Source organism: Gavia stellata, unplaced genomic scaffold (assembly GCF_030936135.1).
Source record: "Gavia stellata isolate bGavSte3 unplaced genomic scaffold, bGavSte3.hap2 HAP2_SCAFFOLD_113, whole genome shotgun sequence".
Taxonomy (NCBI): Eukaryota; Metazoa; Chordata; class Aves; order Gaviiformes; family Gaviidae; genus Gavia; species Gavia stellata.
Window position 1 is genome coordinate 35,140 of NW_026776644.1, and position 25,207 is coordinate 60,346.

General features: G+C 38.0%; 1 protein-coding gene across 1 annotated transcript; it reads left to right on the top strand.

Moving 5' to 3' along the window:
• Window positions 1-319: 319 nt before the first annotated feature.
• On the top strand, window positions 320-24,460 carry LOC132321191 (exportin-2-like). Its single transcript, XM_059834762.1, has 25 exons — window positions 320-324; window positions 3,209-3,304; window positions 3,639-3,781; window positions 6,368-6,469; window positions 6,925-7,070; window positions 7,388-7,478; window positions 7,750-7,857; window positions 8,779-8,871; window positions 10,191-10,358; window positions 10,455-10,584; window positions 11,303-11,368; window positions 13,221-13,423; window positions 14,805-14,889; window positions 15,653-15,714; window positions 16,493-16,629; window positions 16,792-16,895; window positions 17,475-17,572; window positions 18,472-18,622; window positions 19,142-19,350; window positions 20,067-20,164; window positions 20,373-20,458; window positions 21,591-21,672; window positions 22,112-22,258; window positions 23,089-23,320; window positions 24,013-24,460. Exons 2-25 carry the CDS (start codon window positions 3,220-3,222, stop codon window positions 24,100-24,102), a joined length of 2,916 nt encoding a protein of 971 aa, XP_059690745.1. The 5' UTR covers window positions 320-324; window positions 3,209-3,219; the 3' UTR covers window positions 24,103-24,460.
• The last annotated feature ends 747 nt before the right edge of the window (window positions 24,461-25,207 follow it).

Below are 25,207 nucleotides of genomic sequence, written 5' to 3' on the forward strand. Positions count from 1 at the left end.
GGGGCCGCAGAGCCCGAGTCCCCTCAGGCCCGAGCCGGTTCCGCGGCGCCCCAGCGGCTCCGAGAGGCGCCCCAGGGCGTTGTGGGAAGTGCCGAGCCATTGGTCGGCCGCCCCCCCTGGGAAGCGCGGCAAGGATTGGCTCGCAGCGGAGCGCGTCGGGCAAGGAGAGGCCGCTGATTGGCCTGGCGGCCGAACGGTGTCACCGCCCTGCGTGATGCGGTCACGGTGCCGCCGCCGCGCCCTCGCACCGCGGTTTGAATGTGAAGCGCAGCCGGAGCGCTCGGAGCCGCCGTTGCTGGCGCTACCGCCGGGGGGAGTCGCCAGGTGAGGCTGGGCCGCGCCGGGCGGCGATGCTGGCGATGGGGCGGCCCCACAGCCCGGCGGCCCGCATGGCCCGTAGCCGGCTGCCGCTGCGCTCCGCGCTGGGCCCGAGCGCTGGGCCCGAGCGCTGGGCCCGCGGCGCAGCGAGAGGCGCAGATCGCCCTGCTGGGGTGCTTCGGCCCGCCTCTCGTAGCTCGCGATTGGCCCGCGGCCTCTGGGGCTGAGCAGTGTGCTCCCCTCGTTGGCTTCCGCTGCTGCCAGTCTGGAGGTGGCGGGGAGGGGGAGGGGGAGGGGGAGGGGGAGGGGGAGGGGAGCAAGTTAGTCTGAGGGCGGTCGGTGCTGTTCGGGGCTCCCCCGCCGCGGCCGCCAGCCCGCGCTGCCCCTGGCCCGGCCCGGCGGGGGCGGGCAAGCAGGCCTGCCGCTGGGCCCGCCTTGCGGGGGCCGCGGCCGAGCCGGGCCGCCGCCGCATGAGGCAGCGAGAGCGCCGCTGCGGGGGAGGGCAGTCTGGCGGCGGCGGGCGGGACGGAGCGTCCCCGTCCCTCGGATAAACCGCCCGGCGGCTCCAGGCCGGGCACGCGGCGGGGATGGGACCGGGGAAGCGCCGGCCTGTGCTGGGTCGAGGCGGTGGGAGGGGGCTGGGCCACCGCCGCGGTAGCAAGAGCAGAGACAGCCCCGCTGGTGGCCGGGCCGTGGCCGGGCCTGGAGGGCTCCTCTCCCCGTCCCTGCTGAAGGGCTCCCGGGCGGCCGCCCCGCGTCACGGGTGGCCTCGCCTTTTGGTCCGCAGGGAAACGGCGTGAGTGGGCTGTCGGGGGGCGTGGTGGGTCCTCGCTCCTGCTCCCGTGGCCGGTGGGTGCTTGTCTCCCGACCCCCGCGGTTTGGTGAAGTGGAAAGTGAGTGTAAAGATCCTCCGCAGCAGTTTGGTGTGAAGATAATCTTTCCCATAAAGTCCAGACCATAAACATCCTTAGGCGCGTAGATGGTGTTTGTAAGTGCTGTGGTGAGTGAACGCAGGAACAGAGTTCTCTGAAGTTCTTCATGGTGTAAGACTCGGAGGACAGATGCTTTGGGATTTTTTTTTTTTCCATAAGTGGTCTGTCATTAATTTAACTAAAGTAGTTAATGAGTTAAGCACATTTTACGGGCTTTCTTCTGGAGAGGTGGTCTGAAAATATTCTAATTTTCAGGAGGCATATGTCGCAACATAGCAAAAAGCATCATATCACTCTAGCAAGTACCACTATTTTTTTTATAGTGGAAAACAACAAAAAAACAGCTGGAGGAAGGGAAGGAAATAAGAGTAAACAGTGAGCAGGTGAAAATATTTATCCTTTTGTGTAAGGGATTGAGTAATGGATTCAAATCTTCACGTTTGGCCTTCGAAGTAAACTCACAGTCAGCTTGAGGTATATATTTTCTCTATGGGCCCCTACATTACATACGTATGTGAGGTATTTGTAAAAGGCCATTCAGGATTGTCAATCTCCTCTTTCAGTTTGGTTTCCCGCTTGAGTCAAGTTTAGCCTTCATAAATGATTTCTGCATGGGTTTGCACCTCAGCCTTACAAACTTCCCTGGAGCAGATAACTTACATTTTTTTAATTATGAAGAATTTAAATATCGGTTGCAACATCATAGTAATGATGTGTGAGGCCATTTTGTAGAACAGATGAGCCAGCTATTAGTTGTGCTGTTTGTTTATGCTGCACTTTATTGGGATTTTCTTGGTTGATGTGAATTGGTGAACAAGACTAGAGACAAGTAAACCCCCAAAAGGGAAGGGGGGTGAAACATGGGAGGCAGGACTCTTTAAGTGGATTTTTATTTCTTGCAAAATATGTTGGTATCTCAATTAATCTTTTAATGATATAGATGCCATAGTTAAAGTAAAAATTTTACTTTTTACTTACATTAAAACTCACTGCCTTTGCAAGCGTGCTTAAACAGAAACTATATTGCACTGATACTCAACATAAAACAAATCCAAAGTGGGACAGAGTAATTTCAGTATGTATTACTAATTAGAAACTCCAGAGAAAAAATGGAAGTCTTTGCTTCCTCATTACTTCTGTAGTAAGAAAGATGGGCAGAATTGATGATGATACCCTGAGCAACAACATGTCCACTAAAGCATGTCTTGTTGCTGTTTTAGTGTTACTGTAATTTTAATTATTCCAATCAAAGCTATGAAGTTAATATAGCACTGTGGTAAACATGAGAATGCATGTGGGAGGATTACTAGAGAGGAGTGATTTAGACTTATTGCACAGAGTTATTCTGTAATAAGTATTGCAGTTTAAATTAACTCCCACCCTAATCTAAGTTAATTTTACAGGGTGGACGAACCCTCTGGCTTTGCACAGTCTTTTGTCTCTTTATGAAAAACTAATTTTCTGTTGAGAGTTTTCTTTGATAATGAGTATTTATTTTTAAACGAGCCTTGATTCTCCAATACACTTTGAATTGTTCTATTTACAATTATGTAGGACAAGAGTATTCAGCTTTTTCAATTAGGAAAATGTTTCTGGGGCTGACAGATGTTCTCAAAAGCAAAAACAAACTCCTGTTGTCCTGAAAGGGCAAGAGATCATCTTTTGGCTGTACCTAGTTCATGGTTTGCTGGATGAGTGATCCGGTTTTAGGCGTTTAGTTTCAATAAACTAGACAGTAACAGTTGCACGTAGTTGAAGAAATGGAATGTTTTCTGTTTTGTGCTTGGTGCACACTAGCTGTTGTTTTATTGTGTGAGACATATAAGATAGGACCATGCTTTATGAGGTATAGTCAAAAAGAGCTGTGTGTCTTCTGTGGAATCTCTTTTTATATATGTGTAGCTTATAGGATAGATTTTCTGATCTGTATTTATAACAAAACTACTTGTGGGTTTTAGGTTCTGCCAAAATGGAGCTGAGTGATGCCAATTTACAGACTTTAACTGAGTATCTAAAGAAAACACTAGATCCAGATCCTGCCATAAGGCGTCCTGGTAAGTGATTCTCATGAGTGACCAAAAAAGCTTAGTTTCTTTTTGGCTCTTCTGTCTGTGTATAGCAAACTTCAGTGGATGTTTATGCAATAACCTCTTTGCAGAAGTTCTCAGTGACCTTTTAAAACAAAAACCTAATGAAGGATGGATATAAATATCAATTTATTTTGTTTGCTTTTTGTAATGTTATTTTCCTGTATTCCTGATTTTTTTTTAATTGTTGTTATTTAAAACAGTGCTGCCGTTCACAATAAAATAGATACTTGAGGAATCATAAGACTCCCATTAGAAAAATCAGTTCAGCTTTTGCTAACCTTAGTATATTCTCTTACAGCGGAAAAGTTTCTTGAGTCAGTTGAAGGAAGCCAGAATTATCCGTTGTTACTCTTAACACTGCTGGAGAAATCACAGGAAAATGTCATCAAAGTTTGTGCATCTGTAACGTTCAAGAATTATATTAAAAGGAACTGGAGAATTGTAGGTATCCTAGTGCGTAGTTGTGCTAAGAGTTAATGATCCTTTTAAGGTACAATAAGATATTCTACAGTAATATTGGAGAATGTGTGTATGTCTGTACTCTGTGAAAGAAAGTAGATCATTCGGAGAACAAACACAAGGCATAATTTACTGGTGAGGGACTAAAACCTGGACCATTGGAGTCCATTTCCTTAAAAAGCACTAGAGCTGGGTGATAAAATGATGAACAAATAGTTTTCTCTAATATTATATGCACATTTTGCAGAAGCGAAATATATAAAGCTCATTTAACTGACAGTAATATTACTTAAACTGAAATGATGGTGAAGTGTCTATACACACGAGCTGGCCAATTTGGCCTGCATCTATTGTCATCATGTTAGAAACATTTCAAGCCAGCACTGCAGCTGAAAGTGATGATACTAGCTTCTCTTTCATGTAAATGCTTCTGGGGCATAGAACAGTGTGGGACAGTTTATTTTAGTGGCCTTACCAGTTTAACACTTGGAAGTATTTGCAGACATCAGATAGAAATATTCTTGTTTAATTGTGTTTTATCCTTTGTTTTGAAGAGGTCAGAAACATTTTTGATTCAGGGCTTTCAGCATTCATAAATTTTAATTTATGGTAGAAAGTATTACATTTGAGAGCTCAACTCCTTCACCAATGAGAGGTTTTAATTGATACTGTTTACACTTTTGTCTCGCTGAAAGCACTGTTTGTATCTGAAAAATATCAAATGTATGATGTTGCTTTACTACAGGGAAACTGGTAAGTATTTCATCATTGCATCTTAGCTGGTACCTATTTACAAATTTGCATTTTATTTCTCCCCTCCCCCCCATACTAATATTAAGAAGCTATAGCAGTTCTAGATCTGTTATGTTTGGTAAGATCAGTGCATTCAGTCTGGCATGAAATTTCTAGAACTTTGTTTCTGTAATATTGTATTCTCTGTCATTTCTCGCAAATTGCATCTTTATCTATAGTATATTGTAAGTAGAAATAATGTTCTGTTATGGAAAAATTTGTAAGTGTCTTCCTTTTTATGGATTGTGGAGGTAATTCAGCATGAGATTTTGTTTTGGAGTAGGTGGAGATGCTATGCAGTAAGTGCATCCAGAGGACTGTTACGATTGCTGTGTGGCTTCAAGCACATTGTTTTGCCCAAAATTGGAGCTTTCATTTCAAGAGCAGCTGTATCAACAGAAAATACAGCCCTAAGGCTAGCTTACCTAGATCACATGGTTTAATTTACCAGCCTTGGACTTGACTGATACAAAGCTCAGTGGAAGTAAGAGGGTTTTGCCTACTCAAGGACTTCGATTTGGTAGAGCCTGGAGAGCTAGATATACAGGGCCCTTCTGGAGAGACGGAAGGGTTTGCTTTTTTTTAATTAATTTTTGAAGTATCTACAGAATACTAACCTATGTGCTGCCTCTCACATCTTGTAAAAAGGTCTCGTTTCTTTGAAAAAATCTCAAAAATAACTCCATAGAAGGATTTGTTGTTGCTGATCTCTCCACCATCTTTGTCCTCATCTATCTAAATGCATAGCAGTGAGCCCTGCCTCCCTACTTGGAGCTTGCCTAGTACAGTTATTGCTGCCTTTCACATCATATAAACTTATAAAGCTCAGGTTTTAAAGGTCACCACCTTTTTGTGGTTTTTCATGTGTATATATAGTGATTCTGTACATTCTTCTGATTCAGTGCAATGTGATAGAAGTGGAAAAGCAAGTTCTTTGTGCTTATTTTTGTAACTGCTTGTTCATAGCTAAACATAACTCTTGAAATTTTGAAATTACTAAACTTTCTTTTACGTTTATGGGAGGATGGTGAAAGGGAGGTAAAGAGGAGGGTGGTAGTGCCACCTGGTTTAAGCATCTTAAGATCATTGAATGAATCTCTGGAGGTGGCTACCTCTTTTAATTGCTGGATAATTTCTAGGTTTCTGACTTCGGTGCTGTCATCACAGATAGTGTGACTATCACTGCTGTCACTGGTTGGTGACAAGCCTCTTTATTATTTTATTTGTTTAGTAGAAATTTTGTAATTTACTACCACTTGGCACTATTGACTGACTGGACCTTGAACTGATTGATACTTTGAACTGATTAGATAACTCTTAAATTCAGTCTTATGGTTTTGCTGGTGTAACCTGCACCCATTTTCATGTAGTTTCTAGAAAGTATGGCTTGAGGCAGCTTGCACAAAGTAAACCTTTGAGGTTGGCGGAAGTGAGGGCAGAGATGTGGTTTGGTGTGGTGGAAGAGGAGACTATTGATTAAACTTAGATATGTTATTGGCATATGCATCCACCCTTATTATGGCTGAATTGCTGGTTTGAAAATTCACCATTCGAGAAGGAGAAAACTAGTTCAAGGTTTTACAGAAAGATGTAATTTCTTTCAGCTTTTTTCAGGTACTACTGTTACAGATTCATTGTAGGCAATATCTTTAACGGATCTTCTTAGTTTCTTTAACTGTAAACCAGCATAAGCGATTGGTTTCTGAAATGCTGATATTCACTTGTTGCCTAGAGTATACTGATATGCCCATGACTTAACTATTGTTTTAATCTTAGGTTGAGGATGAACCGAACAAAATATGTGAATCAGACAGGATAGCCATTAAAGCCAACATAGTGCCCTTGATGCTTAGCAGCCCAGAACAAATTCAAAAGCAGGTAATATGTCAATTCCTGGTTATGTCCATGAGATTTCTGGAGTATCTTAAGTGTGTCTAGAGGCTCTGGTTATTGGCAGAGTCAGTTTCTTTACCAAGGAGGCCATCCCAATCCAAGTAGCTTGGAATATATTGTCACAGCTACTTTTGCCTACTTTAATTTTAATTTCTATTTTTTAAAAGGCAATTACTGTATAATGTTATAGCTAAGTTCTAGCATTAGGCAGTTAAATATAGTACTTCCAGAAAGTGAGACTTATTTATACGTTGGATTTAAAGTGAGATTCATTTATTTGTGGTGAAAACTAGTAGATATTTAACCCAAGGATTTTTTTTAATCTGACAAGAATAATAAGCATTTTTCTTTAAATATTTGCAATATCTGTCATGACTACTGTGGTTTTTGTAATGAGGAGCCTGCTATTATATCATGTAATGGTTATGTTTCCTTTCCAGTTAAGTGATGCTATTAGTATTATTGGTCGGGAAGACTTTCCTCAGAAATGGCCAGACTTACTGACAGAAATGGTGAATCGCTTTCAAAGTGGAGATTTTCATGTCATTAATGGCGTCCTTCGCACTGCTCACTCTTTATTTAAAAGGTATTGGAAATAAGGGACTTAGTATATGGATTGTAAATTTCTGTTCAACTCGAAATTTTTACTGTTAGACTTAATTTTTTAGATTTACAAAGTCTGCAGTTGTGGTTCCTACTTATGCTTACTGACTTTTTAATAAGAATTTAAGTGGTTGTCAAATTGTACACCTTGCATGGTATTGAACCAGGTCGTTTAGTTCTTGTTTACTTGACAGTATTTGTTTCAAGGTTCAGCACAAAAAATAATTGTATGCAAGTTAATTTGGTAATAAATGTGAAGACTGTATTCTATTTTTCATGTATTTCTCTTTCACTTGGCAGGTACCGCCATGAATTTAAGTCAAATGAATTATGGACAGAGATCAAACTTGTCCTTGATGCCTTTGCTTTGCCCTTGACCAATCTCTTTAAGGTATTTCTTTTCTAATCATTTCGAAAACAAGCTTAGCATTCTGAATTGCTTGTTGTGAATGCCTGCAAAACAAAAACTTAAGAATAGTTGCTTTGAAACTGTTAATGAGATTCAAACTAAAGTAATGAAGTGAGACCTGACAGGATCGATAAGGGGAGGAAAAGGAACTGTATTTTCTGGTTTAAAAAAAAGTTACATGACACTTTTCAATACCTCTTGTTAATGCGGTTTGTGTGTGTGTTACTTGACTGAATCTTCTGTCTTTTTCTAGGCAACTATTGAACTTTGCAGCACACATGCAAATGATGCTAGTGCTTTGAAGGTTCTCTTTTCTTCTCTCATTCTAATTGCGAAGCTGTTCTACAGTTTAAATTTTCAGGTGAATCTCCTTGTTCTTCTAATAGTTTCACTTTGATCTCACAAAGCTATTATGCTTTTATTTATAGGATTCATTTGAGGCAGCCTTTAAGGCCATGCTTTATTGCAAAAATAAAAGTTGACAGTCTGCATCAATGCTGGAGTAAAGGCACAGTAAGGATGGGGTTAATTAACATGTTAGCTTGGCCCTATCTAAGCAACAGTTCAAGGGAGTCTAAGCTCTTGTCATAGCAAGGAGGTATTGTATGGGTAGCTGTCTGAGTATGAGCTGTGAAAGACACGAGTCAAATGCCTGAGTTTGTACTCACCGTGCTCCTTTATAAATATGTCTGTGCTGACATTAACTCAGTCATGTAGATAAAAGTCAGTCAAAACTAGTAGTTCTATAGCACTATGGTAGCAAGTTATTCTGGTAGCAGTGTGGGGTTTTTAGTTTTGAAATCAGATCTAGATTTCTAACATGATTAAATTAATGCACTATATGAAAAATGGTAAAAAGATACTGAGGCGACATGTATTTAGTGTCTCAACATGAACAGAAGTCTGTGAAGTGTGATGATCATGCCTTGATTGCTTGGGCTGTTACTCCATATTGGGCAAAAGAGCAAGCTGGAGTTAAAAGGGAGGCATGTGCTCTCTTGCTCTGAGGGTAAGAAGCAATAAGATTCCTTCTTTATAAAACTGTAGGCTGTATAGAGTGTAAGTAACTAGTTTATTTGGAAATAGTGTATTCCAAAGCCTCTGTCTGGAGGGTTTTCACTGGGGAGGAAGAGGGGGTAGTGTTTCATTTTGAAGATTGTTTTCCATACTTTGTTGTCCCTCAGTAGATTATAAGGTGGATACATACTACTTACGATGTAGGTATGTTATCTAAACAGTGCAGTCAGAAATTAAAATGTAGATTTATGCTTTTCCTTCACAGGATCTTCCCGAGTTTTTTGAAGATAACATGGAAACGTGGATGACAAATTTTCATAGTCTTTTAACTTTAGATAATAAACTTTTGCAGACTGATGTGAGTACTGTGTAAATCTCCTGGTTTGCCTCTGTGTAGTGGAGAGAGTTGATTGAGAACTTAGGTCTAACTCTGAACAATGCAATGTTTCCTTTGTTGGGTAAACAAAGGAATAGAATGACTGTAAGGAAATGGGGTTTAAGAGAAGTTGCCCCATGGTCTAAGAAATTTGATGTCCGGTTCTTGAAGTTGTATCTCAGATACGGGTATACCCAGCTGTGCACAGAAAACAAATTACAGATAATCACCAATGAGTAGATTCTTTCGAGGACATCTGCTGAAGTAACCTGATCATTAGAATCACAGTGCTCGGGTTTTCTATACCTTTCAGCTAGTTCACGCACTATGTTTTAGAAAACAGGGTATCTTAAAGAACTTAAACCAGTTGAACATAGAAGGCATGACATCCCTAAGTGCTTTAGTTTAGCATTTGCTGTCTTTGTCTAATTATAAGAATTCGTAGTTTCACAGGTGAAAAATAACACCAAGTCATCAAAGCTCAAATCAATTTTGTGCATGCTTTCTGCGTTTTAAATGCTGTCTTCCGGATACAGTACAATAGTTTGCCGCATGATGGAGCCAAAGCAACTATATAAATTTCTTTACAATACATAGGGAGGCATATGAACTGTATCCTGTGCTATAGTTTCACAGTTGTTTTAGGCTAACGCTGCTGCTAAAAGAAGCTTTGCTGTTCTTTTCTCTTCTCTTGTGTCTGTGGGCCGTAGCCCAGCACAGACATTCATGCAGCTGTGTGCTGAACTGAGTCAGGAAGTGATATGCGTTAAAACTGAAAGGTGGGGACTGGGGGGGGGTGGCGGAGATGGAACTGGGTGGTGGTTTTTGGTTGTTGTTTTTCTGTTTTGTTTTTAATTCCAGCTTAATTTCCCAATTCACTTTGCTTTGTGGCTTCCCAAGCATCTGTGCTGGTATGGGGAAGGGGAGGGAACTACTTTTACAACTATCCCGATTTAAAGTAGCAAGATATGAGGTCTTCTAAGCATATTTTTTTCAACACCTTGTCTTGTCTTTTTCCTATGACATTTGTAAATTAACTTCATGTCAAACTTTGTCAGATCGAAATGATTTAAAGTGCATGGTGCTTTAATTTGAAATGTAGGTATGATTTATAACTTGCAGTGCAGTTCCAGTACAAATCAGCAAAATACAGTAATTCTAGGGACGTGAGAGGGATTTCTTTCTGTTTAGAACATGGTAAATTAATAGTGTAACTATTTCCTTCAAATATGCTGATACTTTTAATATTTAAGTAGTGTTGAAGTTTGGATGTTTAAGTTCTTAGTTTTGTTTTATGTGAGGATGAAGAGGAAGCCGGATTACTGGAGCTCTTGAAATCACAAATTTGCGATAATGCTGCTTTATATGCTCAAAAATATGATGAAGAATTCCAGCCCTACCTGCCACGCTTTGTAACAGCAATCTGGAATCTGTTAGTCACAACAGGCCAGGAAGTGAAATATGACTTGGTAAGTTGTTATAAACTGATCTTGTCAAGTTTAATAATGAATTATAAATTGGTCAGTCATGCTAAAACTGTATGTGTTCTGTTTATGTTGTTCTAGCTGGTTAGTAATGCAGTCCAGTTTCTGGCCTCAGTTTGTGAGAGACCACATTACAAGCATCTGTTTGAAGACCAGAATACATTGACAAGCATTTGTGAAAAGGTTATTGTTCCCAATATGGAGTTTAGAGGTAACTTTTTGAGACTTAAGTTTTCAAAGACACAATAAAATCTAACTGTAATTATAATGATATGTGGCTTTGCAGGACTGAGAATTGAGGATTACCTCTTGTGTACTTTAGTACTAGATTCAAAACCAAGTTCCCGGAAGAGATTGCTGTCCTGTGGGCTTTGTAGAATTGTATTAATATATCTAATAATTTTTCTGTCTTACTGGGATCTCAAATTGAGAAGTATAGGAAGTCTAGTTCATGTGCTACCAATAACTTCCCATGCTTAAAGTGAATATCGGAATAATTCAAGGAGTCTAAATACGCATGGATATCAGGCCTACTAAACTGTAATGTCTATTTCTCCGAGCTTTCATGGGCTCATATTGATCCTAGTATCTAAAATGCAGTGAAGATGTATTGCAGTGATAATAAGCTTCTCTCTCTTAAGTCTATGACTCTGGAAGCCTCTTTAAATACACTTAGAGTGGAACATGTCCTATCTTTTTTTTCTTTCTTTTTTTAAAATCAGGAATACATCAGCTCATGAATATGAAAGACTAATTTGTGGGGCAGCAGCAAGCTAAACAGGCTAGTCTGGCTGGATATTTCTGATTAATTTTTATTAATGTTATAGAAAAGTACTTGGAAAAAATAGCAAGTTGATAATAATACAACTTTTTAACCATAAAAACCAGAGACGTCAGTATTTAAACTTCTGTGGATTTTATATTTTCAGCGGCTGATGAAGAAGCATTTGAAGATAATTCGGAAGAATATATAAGAAGGGATTTGGAAGGATCTGGTAATCCACAGATTTATGCTAAGAATACTTGGTCTCTAAATATAGCTCTAAAGAGCTGAAGCAATTTACTGAAGCTTTTATAACTTATTTTTTAAATTGGGAAGGTTTTTCCTCCCCCAAGAGATTTTATCTGGTTTTTGATCAAGTTTACTGTCATGATGTGCCCATCACAGTCTCTTTTTGTTTTGAACAATGTTTTTGTAGGGTTTTTTCCTTAATTGGATTGGTATGTCTCCTGCACTGCACACATTCTCATTTCAGCAAATATAGCCTGTAAGTCAATGCTGAATAGTGGCCACACTTGTGTATTTAGTTCCTATGTGTAGAGTTTTAAATAACATGGAGAGACTGTGCCTGTATTTAGTAGTCTATCATGTTTAAACTGAAATTCTGACCGGCGTTGCATACAAATCTGTGATCAAGCCAGCTGGACACCAGCCAGCCCTTGTATGCTGGCACTGTGTTCAAACCAATACAGTAACCATCCTGAAAACACAGTGCTGTGCTAACAGAGCTGCTTGATTTTCTGATTGTAGCTGTCTGGTCTTCAGCCAGCTCAGAGCACAAATGAACCAAATCTAGATCTGTATGACAATTCTGTATATGCTGTTCTGTGCTGTTAGCAGTTTATTGACTGACACTTTCAGATTAATGACACTTCATAATAGATTTAAGAAATTACAGTATGCTTGCAGTGGAGGACAAAAATTGGAGGAAAATGTTTTTGAACATTTTTCAAGCAAACTTTTTATCATTCTTATCCATGGCTGCATTTTAGGTATTTGTGAAGCTTTTATTTGTTAGCTACTTCTCTTTTAAGAGAATTGAGGCAAGAAGTATTTGTGTTCTTCAGAGATTACTTTAGAAATGTACTCTATTGCATTTAAATTGACTTGCTTTATTTTCCTTCTGTCACTTCTGTTAGTATATTGTATTAAAGGCCAGCTGACTTTTTTTTTCCCTTTCTTGTAACAAGGAATTTTTACAGAATTTTTTTTTCGTACTGATTCGGTGTGGTGGGCCAGCAGCTAAACACCACACAGCAGCTTGGTTGCTCCCTACCCTGCTGCAATGGGATGAGGAAGAGTAAAAGTGAGAAGACTCATGGATAGGGATAAAGACAGTTTAAGTGAAAGAAAGAGGAAGGAAAAAAAAGGGGGGGGGGGGGGAAGTCATCAATGACTCACCACCTCCCACAAGTACACTGATGCCCAGCCTGTCCCTGAGCAATGGCTACCTTCCCAAAAAACCCTCTCCCCTCTGTTTTTATTGCCAAGCATGACATTACATGGCATGGAATATCCCTTTGGTCAGTTTGGATCAGCTATCCAGGTTGTGTCCCCTCCCAACTTCTCCCCCACCCCCAGCCTACTTGCTGGGAAGAAAAAAGAGAAAGCCTTGACACTGTGCAAGCACTCTTCAGCAACAGCCAAAACACTGGGGTGTTACCAACAGTTTTAGTCGCCAGTACAAAACACAGCACCATATGGGCTGCTATGAAGAAAATTAACTCCATCCCAGCCAGATTTGGGTGCATAATTGTCAACATAGTAAAAAGCCTCCCCCTCCATGCTTACTGAAACTTTCTTTAGAGGGCAAAAAAATCTGTGAGTATGTATGCAGTATTGCTAGGTGTCTATTCCTCTTTTGGTTGTACAAATAGTCGATATTATGAGAGTAAGTAAAAGACTTAAATGTGTTCTTGCACATCGGTGTGGAGGATTGCAATAATTAACATAAGGTGTGGCTGCAACTTGAGAAGCTGTATTCATTAGTACGTTTATTACTATGTTTATTAATATGAAAAGCTGTATACTTTCTCATATCCAAAGAATCTTTGGTTCTCATGCAGATATTGACACCAGGCGCAGAGCAGCTTGTGATCTAGTCAGAGGCTTGTGCAAATTTTTTGAAGGGCCTGTGACAGGGATTTTCTCTGGATATGTTAATTCTGTGCTGCAAGAATATGCAAAGAATCCATCTGTTAACTGGAAGCACAAAGATGCAGCTATTTACCTTGTTACGTCTTTGGCATCCAAAGCTCAAACACAGAAGGTACTTTTACATTCTATTCATTTTAATCCATACGCATTCTAATATTATAGTTTATATAAAGATCGATGCAGTTCATTTCATGCTGCTTCAGAATGGGAGTAACTGTATTTGTAGTAGTTTAGCGTTGATGAGGTTAAAAGTTGTCCATTACATAACCCTATCACGGTTGGTAATTTGGTGGTATCTGATCTTCAAATAGATTGGGCAAAGTCAACAGCCACGTGTGACCATTTGGCAGGCCTTAGTAGCATGTGTGAAGCAGCCATACAAAGAAATAAAAGTGGGTCTAGAACCTCTGAGCTTTTAAATGGTACTGAGCCAGAGTTTGTAAGCCATGGAAGGCCAAATTTGGCTTTACAGAAGACAATCAGAAGCGTTAAGCAGACTAGAAGGAATCTAAGTGACTCTTACCGTTCTTGTCATTGTATTTCCCAATGTTTCCTGTTACCTGAGTGTTTATGATTTGGAAATAGCATGTGAATGCTAAAGATGGCTGGACATGGATCTCATTACTTGTTTGGGAGAAAGCAACTAATAGGCTGGCTACATTGAAAAGACACACCTGAGCTAAACTGTATTTGGAAACAGTAGCATTGTATCGGGTGTCCTACAGAACAGATTTTAATATACTAATAAATATTTCAAATGTTAATACAGTTCAAATCTCAGTGTCTTTACAAGACAGATTTGAGGCAAACACAGTAAAACATGTTGTACAGCACCTTTATGCAATTTTGCCGAAGGTTCTCAGTCTTTTCCTGAAATTCTAGTTGTATACTGTGGCACAGCAATTGCTAATAATAGTGATGCATAATGTGAACCAGAGTTTTCTAGCCATTAGAAAACTGCTAAGTTGTACATCTTTTTTTTTCCTGTGCTATTTGGTGGCAAAGATGGGATAACATCCCTTAGAACACTTGATTGATAAATACCCATCTGAAAATCCTGTTTTAAAAATTAGTTGCATTTTTTATAAGAGAAAACTAAGTAGTCATTATTTTGCTGTTCTAATTCAGAATTGGAGTTTGAGTCCTAAACTTCTCCTTTTTAAGAGGCCTATCAGAAAAAAGTATCAAGTTAGTAAGATGCTGATATTTTCTATCTAAAATTTTTGTTGATTATTACTGTGTTACGTGCTATTATTCCTAAACTCAGAGCTGGTAACTTTGAACCTTGATAGTGCTACAGCTGAAACCTAGAGACTAAAAACATTAAGAAAAAGAAATTGGATGGCTCTCTGCTAAAGATGCAGTTTCAACAATGTCATCATGTGCATGCATGCTTTAGATTCCTTTCATTAAAAGCACATAAAAAATGCGTAAGAAAACTAGCTGAATGTCAACATCTAAAACCAGGGTTGGTTTGTTTTTTGTTTTTCTAGCATGGCATAACACAAGCCAATGAACTTGTTAATCTGACAGAATTCTTTGTGAATCACATTCAACCTGACTTAAAGTCTGCTAGTGGTAAGTTAATGTTAATTTTTATATGGCATTTTTTGTGATATATTTACAATCTTGACAGTAACCACTGTTTCTTAAGGCTCAAGCACTCATATATCAGCATAATCTCTGAGATAGAAGACTGTTAACACCTGGCACATGGGAAGTAATTCAAATTTGTTTGGCTGGCAGTGAATGAGCTTTTAAACAAAGGTGGATTAGCACATTCTATCTGCAAGATCAGAGCATGTACACACATGGTTGCTATCAGCTACATGCTTAAACTTGTTGAATCAAAGTAATTTGATTTCTGTATTTGAGACCTTATGGCAAACTTCTATGCTATACAAATCCCTGAGAAGTTAAAATACTGAAGGCTAGGTTGTAGCCTGTGTCAGCCCATATTGATGAGATTACGGATGTCTAGATTTCAGCCACATAACTTATTTTATGCTTCAGCAATTATCTTAAGATATTTAGAACGTAGTGGGTTGTCTCAGAATGTGTAATTGGAGGCTGTTAAAATTGGAGCCAGAAGGGGAAATTTCATGTGAAAGAGTTGGACTGTACACTTTGTGGTACTGGGGAGTGATTTGTACCTAAAACTGATATTCTGTCTGACAGTGCCTATATAGAAATGCAGAAACTAAGCAACGTAGAAAACATTGTGTGTATTATTGTTGAGGGGAAAAATCATGGTTTAATGTCACTTCTATATATAGTATATGTTCAGTAATCACATTTATATGAAAAGCATCAACAAAATTCACATATTTTTCTATTGCAGTGAATGAATTCCCTGTGTTAAAAGCAGATGGTATCAAATATATCATGATTTTTAGAAACCAAGTAAGTTTTTCTTTTACTCTTATGGTAAAAACATACTGTAGTTTGTTACTTTATACTTGCCAAGCCTAATTTATCTTACTTGGCCATATGTTAACTCAACAGGTGTTTGATAGTCGTATATAACACTTCATGCTGAATTTTTAGTTTTGAAAGTAAATGATGTTGTTATAAATATCCAATTACCATGTAGTCTATATGCTATCCATATGCTGTGGGAGCACTGAACATCTTAGCACACTTAGTTCTGTGACACACTCAGACTTTTTCAAGTGAATGTTAGTCTAAATATACTTGATTGCTCGTATCATTGCAGTAGTTGTTAAAGAGAGTACAGCAACTTTGTCCTTTACCTTTTCTGATTTGTGAGGTGCAGTAAGAAAATATATTGAGTAGTATTTCTAAACTTTAGATTACCTTTATTCATCTCTTAGGAAATATCTGTGGCTTTTTTTTAAAGCTTGATATTTTTTTAATTGCCCATTAAGACGAAGTAAAATGGAAAAAAACATATACATTAGGAATATATGCACTAACTGACAATCAAATGTAACATTGATGTTAGGGCGAAGCATACAGGTGATGACAGAAGTAGGTACCTCTTGGTTGTCAAGGTGTGATTTAGCGACTGGAGGAGCCTTCTAAGATTTCTTCCTCTGCCAAGTTTGTTGCTGATGAGCTTTCAGTTTGTAGCTGATGAGCTCAGAGTGGTTATGCTCTAGTGTTGAACCATCTGTATTTTTATGTTACATATGTATCATTTGTTGCTATATTTTTGTAGGTACCTAAAGAACAACTGTTGGTATCTATTCCTCTCTTAATCAGTCATCTTCAAGCAGAAAGTATTGTGGTCCATACTTATGCAGCCCATGCTCTTGAAAGACTGTTTACCATGAGGGGGACAAATAATAGTACCCTGTAAGTTTTCAAGCAGAAATAAGTTCATTGCTACATAGGTTTTGTCCATTAAGGATGAGAAATATCTGTAGGGGATCTTTTATTTCTTAGTGTTACAATACTGTAAAATGCTGAAGTTTGTGAATATGCTTCATCATTGAAGAGCTGTGTTTTACTTAACAGCATTACAGCTGCAGAAATGGCACCATTTGTAGAAGTGCTATTAACAAACCTTTTTAAAGCACTGACGCTTCCTGGCTCATCTGAAAATGAATACATTATGAAAGGTAAATGCTTTATGAGTTCTGCAATATAAGAGTAACTTTGTTAATTTGGGGTAAAGGCTTATAGTTACCGGCTACTGAAATTTTTATATTAAAAACCTATTTTATGTAAATATGCTAAGAGGTATGCACAGCCTGCAGTTATTTACCAGGCTGTATTAAGTCATCTTTCACTAAATTCATGGTACCAAAGAGAAACACTAAACATAATGGTGTAGTGACAAATTATTTCTCAAATGGTAGTCTTTGTAGTCAAGGCAGCTACCTGAACACTGTCCGTAGGAGATCTGAGTGGGTTATGGCTAACAGTATGCCAAGGTTTGAGACTTGCCCAAGACAAATTATGGTCTTTGCAAAGTTGCTTAATCTTCTGTGCTCCGTCTATAGAATGGGGATAATGAGGCTTTGCTTTATCCTTTGTCATGATTATAGATTGATTGCTCTTGCAGCAGGTGCTCTTTCTTACCGTACATAATTCCTTGGGATCCAATTTAATAGTAAAAGGTAAAGGATTTAGGCATATGATGGTTGACAGAAGTGTATGTTTGTCTCCAGAAGATAATACTTTCCATTTATTTGCAGCCATCATGAGGAGTTTTTCTCTGCTACAGGAATCCATAATTCCATACATCCCTTCTGTCACCACACAGCTTACACAGAAACTGCTGGCTGTCAGTAAGGTAAAGAAACAGGCTATCTGAGCAAATGTTCGCTTTTTACCTTTTAGAGCTGTCTTTCTAAAGTTTTATGTATACCTTGTTGTTGTGTTCTGTTAGAATACTGTAAATTGTTCAGTATTTTCTGACCAAAATAAGTTAAAACAGCCTTCCAGTGAAGTACTGTCTTCCTTTTAGGACATACTTTCAAATCATTCTCCCCTGCTCTCATCTGAAATTTGGAAACAGCATATGAAATCTTTTTGTAATACTAGTTTGTTCTAGTATAAATGTTTGCTTGTGCAGAGGCCACCATTAAAGTAATCTGTTCTCACAACTCCTTTATTCTTTGTCCGTGAAGCTTCTGAGGCTAATACTAAATTTAGGCACTGAAATATGGGATTAAATTAAATAAATTGCACTCCTGCTTTTGGTGGGTAAAAGTCTCTTAGTTTTTTGTTCAGGATGGGCTAATATTATTGAACATTGACATTAGGGAATGCCTTAGAATATCTTCATCAACTATCCAAAAAGCTCCTACTATGTATAGTTTAAACCTAGCGGCAGAGGATAAGAAGTGTTCAGTAAAGAATTGTCTAGATGCTTACAGGATTGAAAACAAATTTTTTTTCCAGTTTTTGTTTTGTGATACTTTAACTGCTTGCTAGTTTATGTAGAGCTTCTGAAAAGCACTTGTTGTCTTTAAAATATTTATAAAACCACCCCTCCTTTATGCTTTAAAGGTTTTTATGTTTGCTTTTATCTATGGAATTAATTTCATTAGCATATTAATAAGTAAGTCATAAGTATCCTTATTCCCAGTTGCTACTTTAGACTTCAGCTGAAATAAAAAATATATTTTGCTAAATAAGTGAGTTGGCTGCAAGTTTGGGTTGATTTATCTGTTTATAACTTGTTTTTAGAATCCAAGCAAACCTCACTTTAACCATTACATGTTTGAATCAATATGCTTGTCAATAAGGATAACATGCAAAGCAAACCCTGATGCAGTTGGAAGCTTTGAAGAGGCTTTGTTTATGGTGTTCACTGAGATACTACAGAATGATGTGCAAGGTAAATTAAAATCAGTAAGTGCTTGTGCTCTCTCTCTACTATAATTGGTTGCTATGATTTGCCTCACGGCAGTTTTTCTGCAACACAGGAAATTCAAGTGAGAACGCAGCATGTTCACAGTCCTAATAAACACTTCTAGGAAGCGTCTGGGTTGATCCCTAGGGCACATCAACTGTATTAACTTACTTTTAAAACAAACTGTACTTTTAAAATGTCTAACAATCAGTACTCCAAAGCCTCTTATTATTCTTCTTAATTATATTGCCTTGTTTCTAGTAGCTTGTTTTCCATGTTCTGAAACATAAACAAATAGAGGAAATAAAAATTGTATATATACAATGCTTGCAAATTTTTGGAATAATGAAATTTGGGAAGTGGTACATTTCTCCAAGGTTTGATTTGTTGGAATCTTTGTGTTAATATCATAGAATTGTAGGTTCAATCAATAGATATGTGGTTCCTAGGAACTGACAGTGGCCATATTTGCTGAATTTGTAAATGTCATCATTTCTTTTCCAGAGTTCATTCCATATGTGTTTCAAGTGATGTCCCTACTTCTAGAAATGCATAAAAATGAAATCCCGTCATCCTATATGGCATTGTTTCCTCATCTACTTCAGCCAGTATTATGGGAAAGTTCAGGAAACATTCCTCCTTTGGTCCGACTCCTGCAGGCTTATTTAGAGCGGGGTGCCAATACAATAGCAAGTGCTGCTGCTGACAAAATTGTAAGTTGGATTGATTTAGTCACAGTGTATGTCTCTAGACATGTTGATTTAAGATTAAAAATTATGAGGAACTTTTTCCTTTAGTGAATAGCTGGATCTGTGCAGAATTTATGCTTGTACTTTAAATTAATGGTGCTTACGTAGAAAGACAAAAAATTCTATGAATGCAGGCTTTTTGGATGCTTTTCCACTATGTGGATGGACTGTCATGCTTTTGTCAATTAAGGTGTAAAATTCCTGCATTTATTTTTTGCAAGCAGGTAAGTTTCTGCAATTTTCCTGTCTCATGTGCCCTGTGTTGAACACTGTGGATCAGGAAAACTCTCAGAACAGTCTTGAGAAGAGTGGTTGAGGAGGAGCCAAAATGTTGGGATATATGAGGATTAGTGAATGCAGTGGGAGATTTATTCTGCATACTTCTGTTGCATGATCTGCTATAGTCAGACTTGATTAGACAATGCCATTGATGAAGCAGACATGCGTGTTCAAACTGGCTTCGGTGTTCATTTGATCAAGGTTAATCTTAATGCTCAAAAGAACATCACTTGATCCCAACAGAAATCTGTCTTCCTTGTTCTTAACTGCAGAAACAGAATCCTGGTGTGGGTTATGAAAGCTTTTGCCTTGGTGTATGTCTTAAATGGTAAGAGCCAACTTTCTGGTAGGTCACATACAAAGAACTGTTGTATAGAGTTTTATTTTTGCTTTGCTTACAGCCTGGATTGTTAGGTGTGTTCCAGAAGTTGATTGCCTCTAAAGCTAATGACCATCAAGGATTCTATCTTCTAAACAGTATTATAGAGCATATGCCTCCGTGAGTATGAATTAAAATTACATTCAAAACTGATTTCTGTAGACTTTAATATTTGGTATGTTTGTACACTTCATAGTTAATGTTTAACAACTGAAAACTGTCACATTTATCAATAAAGTAGATTTGAACAATTCTATCCATGTTTTCTGTGAAGTGACATTAGTAAAATCCTAGTATGAATTGAATATCTATTCTTTTAAATTTCCAGTGAGTCAGTTGACCAGTACAGGAAACAGATCTTTATTCTACTATTCCAAAGACTTCAAAATTCCAAAACAACAAAATTTATTAAAAGTAAGTTCCTTGCTGTATGAAAAGCTTCAGCACTGGTAGTGCCAACAATTTAGAACATGCAGCTGTACTGAATAAGTATCCTATCATGTCCTGTGATTATGTGGATGAAGGAATACTAGTGACTCTTAACATCAGTGACTTGCTTCAAATTATTTGTGTAATCAAGGGTGGCATATAGGGCACTTGCCACAGCAGGTGACACTTATTTCATGAAAACTGAAGGAATGGAACTAAAATAAGAGAAGAGACTTGTGTATTCCTCTTACTTTCTTACTCTGTGTGATATCATTAATTATCTGAAAGTGTCTCCATTTAATCTTCAACTAATACCAGCAAACTTTCACTCTCACACAACACAGTAATACTGACCGCACTTCCTTTTGTTACATATAGTTGTGTGTTATTGCTGTTAAATACTCTATGCATTTGTGTCATTCTGCCTTAATATGACGTACGTTATTGGTCAGGTTTTATGCTAAACTAGCAAAGTTGTGACAAATTATAGAAATACATATTCTGGTTATTCCTGTTGTAACAGGAATATTATTGTTGTACTGATTAAATTATTTTAATGATACTATCACATAATTTGTGAATTATGCAATGTCTATTACTTAATCCTATAAAATCTGTTTAATGCCACCTGATAGGAGCAAGAATGCTAGGATTGCTTATAATGGTCTTCCACAAACAAAATTTAAGTGTCGCTTTTAATGCATTGCATCTGTGCTCTGGTACAAAGGTCATGCAAAGGCATTCACAAGTGATCTGAAAAACTGCATTGCATGAAGTTTTCGGCTAAAAGCATTCAAGAGTTCTTTTGGTCCTTGATCTGAAAAACTTGCAAATGGCTTGTCTAATGCTTCATAACTGCTGTAAGGAGAAAAAGGACTGAATCTTGTCTTCTTTGTCTTACTGCCATGTTTTAGTGTGTTGTGGTACGCGAAAGGATCAGTAGTTTTTAGGCAAACTTCAAGGTGTAGCAAGTTAATGTACTTCACTAAAACTGAACATTTATAAAGATTGTCATTTCTATCCCCTTGAAAAACTTGTTAGAATGTATTTTGCTGCTGACTCTAAGACTCAACGTGAACAAAATAATAGCTTTAATTTGACTTTTTTCTTGTTACAGGTTTCCTAGTCTTCATTAACTTGTACTGCATAAAATATGGGGCATTAGCGCTGCAGGAAATATTTGACAGCATACAGCCAAAGTTAGTATGATTTTTTTATTATTATTTAAGACTGCTATGTAATTTTTGTCTCTTAAAGTAGGAAATAGTTGTCTCCTTCAGCTAAAATTGCAAACTGCATTTGTCTCTACTCTGACTAGCCAAGTGTTTCTTCTAATGTGGTTGATTTATTTGTCTAGCAATTTTTCTGATTTGCTGCCCATAGTTCATCATTGATAGTTCAAGATATTAATCTCCTAAGCAGGTCGTAAAAAGAAGAGAGTGATGTTTTTATTCTTTTTCCCTTTGTGAAAAGTGTGTATGCTCAAATTTCTACCAGGCATCCACCGCAACAGGGCAGCATCTTAACAGATTATCTGTTTTTCTCTTTTTCCTAGTGCTTCATATTGTTTCTGATTTTCTTTTGTCACTGTAAGGCTGATAAGGCTTTCTAATACTTTTTCTTTTAATGTCATAACAGGATGTTTGGAATGGTTTTGGAGAAAATTATAATTCCTGAAATCCAGAAAGTATCTGGACAAGTTGAAAAGAAAATCTGTGCTGTTGGCATTACAAAAATATTAACAGAATGTCCTCCTATGATGGACACTGAATACACCAAGCTGTGGTATGTAGACCACTTCTTCAAGTTCTGTTAGTGAGGCTATTTGATTTTTGAAAATGTGAGCTATCATCGAAATGTATTCTTCAAATAAACTCCGTTGTGATTTCTTCAGGCCTGCTATTGTTATGAGGCTGAGTTTCAGGCTTTTCATACCACTTCCTTTTCCCAACAAATAAAACTGTGTTTTCAAAGCAGATGCCAGAAGTGGTTTGAGATTTTTGTGGTGGAGATAGCACTGATTGGGCTAGCTAGGACTGCATTTAAGAAAATACACTACTTACTTTTAGCTTGTATTCTTTCTGAAAAGCTAGGCCCAGTTTTGACTTACAACTGTTCTACTAGTCAGGAGATCTGAGCATACTTATAACCTGCCAGAGAGACTGTAAGATCTTAGCTTGACAGTGGAATTTTGGGGAAAGCTATCTGGGAAGATTGTAAGCCAGTCTAGCAGTCAAGGTGTCAGGTAGCCTGAATTTAATGATAATAACTGGATCCCTGAACTAGAACTTCTTTTAATGTACTTAGAGAAAAGGTGTAATCTGGGAAAGAATGGCTTTTCTTAGGTATGTTTCATGAAAATTTGACCGGATAAAAAAATAAATACATTGTTTATGCTTTTAATATGAGCACCTACATTATGCCTGTAAAATACACAGATCTACAATTCTTCAAGTCCAGCTTAGATTGGGCACTTATAATTTCAGTAGCTAAGCAAGTACCTGCAAGGGCTAAATTGTAAAGGGTTCCAAGTAATTTGAACGTTCTTGTACAATACAGCGTGTCCTAACGTATCTTTAAGCACTTCAATTTTATCCTCCGCTCTTTACATATAGGATTCCTTTGCTGCAGGCCCTCATTGGCCTCTTTGAACTGCCTGAGGATGACACTATCCCTGATGAAGAACACTTCATTGACATAGAAGATACTCCAGGATATCAGACTGCATTCTCTCAGCTAGCCTTTGCTGGGAAAAAAGAACATGATCCTGTAGGTCAAATGGTGAACAATCCTAGAATCCATCTGGCACAGTCTCTCCACAAACTGTCTACAGCATGCCCAGGCAGGGTAGGTGACTTTCATACGTGGCATGCTAATGCTAAATTCTACAGAGAAGAAATTTTTTTTTCGTAATGGGTCTCTTTTGCTAATGTTTGATAATCAGCAAAATGAAGGATGTCATAACCAGAATGCAAGGTGTTGTTCTCTTTTATTCTTTAGTGGAATATAGCTTTTGTAAGGCTTTATCCCTAATAACCTTAGAAAGGCTGTATTTTCACATTACTTAATTTAGCAATAAGCTTAAATATGCCATTTCTTAAATTAAAATTTATCTATTTGTAGGTATATAACTAATACTTGTATACAGTTCAATTGTATGTACTCAGGAAATTTCAAGCAACTCATGTTGGATTTAAACAAGTTTACAGTTAACTGTTTTAACCCATAATGTCTTTATTTTGTTCAAGATTTTGGTAAGTAAAGATTGCCTGAGAGATCTGATGTTTCCTGCATCCATATATCTGCTTTAATAACTGAAGTTTTTCTCTACCCTTCTTTCATGTTTGATTCAGATAAGTAGTACGTAAAACTGTCAGCATCAGGAATTGTAATTTCAGCAACTGCTTTCACACTGAAAAACTGCTGCTCTCAGGATGTCGCTTGACTCTGTACCATGTGTTGACACAGTGATTAACAGGATATAGCAGCAGTTTAATGTATGCACACATTGACACTTCTGCTCTATCGTATGTTTTAAGGTTCCTTCAATGCTGAGTACTAGTCTGAATGCAGAAGCGTTGCAGTATCTCCAAGGATACCTCCAAGCTGCAAGTGTGACACTGCTCTGAATTGCGTATATTCCACAAGCAAGATCAAAAGCTGTTTTGTTATACAGAAGGTTGACACTGACTTTTTTTATAGCAGAGCTCAGACAAAATGAAAAATGCTACTTGAAAATGTATTGCAGAATCCATCTTGTAAAAGATAAATGTGGCTTTAAGCAGAAACTGAAAGAATTTGGTGGTTTGTGTACTCATAGATAAAAGGTGGCTAACTTCCATTCCCAGTTTAATTTCAAAGGGAATAGTCATAGCGGTTTGTTATGGGATTTATTTGAAATCTGCATCTGCAGTGTCTGGATAACATTTTGAAATGTATGGAGAGCACTGGCTGTAGAAACTCACTTTGGTCACTAAAATTCCTTTTCATTTTGATGTTGTCCATTGTATTTCTTTTGTCTTTCCTTAAACTTTATCTAAATTGTGAATAAATAAGAAGTACTTGTTTAAAATGCCTGTCACTGTGCGCTTACTGTTTTAGAAGAATGTAGTTGGTTTAAAAAATGATGTTTTAAACTTAGGATAGAATATAAAATAGTGGGACTGTGAGGATTTTTCTTTATCTTAAGTAATAGTTTAAATACATTGTAGGATCATACAGAGCAAATCTAAAACTTTGGCAGAAGATCCAAAGCTATTATCACTCCTGATATTCATGAACAGCTGCACCCTTTGAACAAGACACTCTTTGAACAAAACATGTCAGTGTAGTGCAGTGAAAGCAAGTAATATACCCTCTTAGAGCGGGTATCGGTCTCCAGGTGGGTTTTTAGTGATGTATTAAAACTGAGGCAGTGATCTTAGAGTTAAACTTAACTCGGATGTTCTCCCTGTTTCCTCATAAATATACTGATTAGGTTTGGTAGCCTTGAATTCGAAGTGCATCAGTTTACCTTGTAGTTACGGCTGTTTAAGTGACTAGTTAAATGTCTGAGTCTTACGGTGTTCTCAGACGGCCTCAGCACCAAACTACTAGACCATAGGCTTTTAGAGCACTGGTACTGCAGGGTTATAAATAAATCTAGTTACAGAGACTGAAAAACTCCTGAATAAGAGTGAAGTCTCAGATTTATGTGATATTAAGCAATGCCATACATGACAGATTTTTTTAGTT

Bases quoted from the DNA above. Each gene is read 5' to 3' on its own strand.
- LOC132321191 (XM_059834762.1), top strand. From the start codon at position 3,220: ATGGAGCTGAGTGATGCCAATTTACAGACTTTAACTGAGTATCTAAAG. The intron at 10,359-10,454 runs GTAAGTTGTTAT...ATGTTGTTCTAG, and splicing joins AGGAAGTGAAATATGACTTG to CTGGTTAGTAATGCAGTCCA. The intron at 13,424-14,804 runs GTACTTTTACAT...TTGTTTTTCTAG, and splicing joins CCAAAGCTCAAACACAGAAG to CATGGCATAACACAAGCCAA.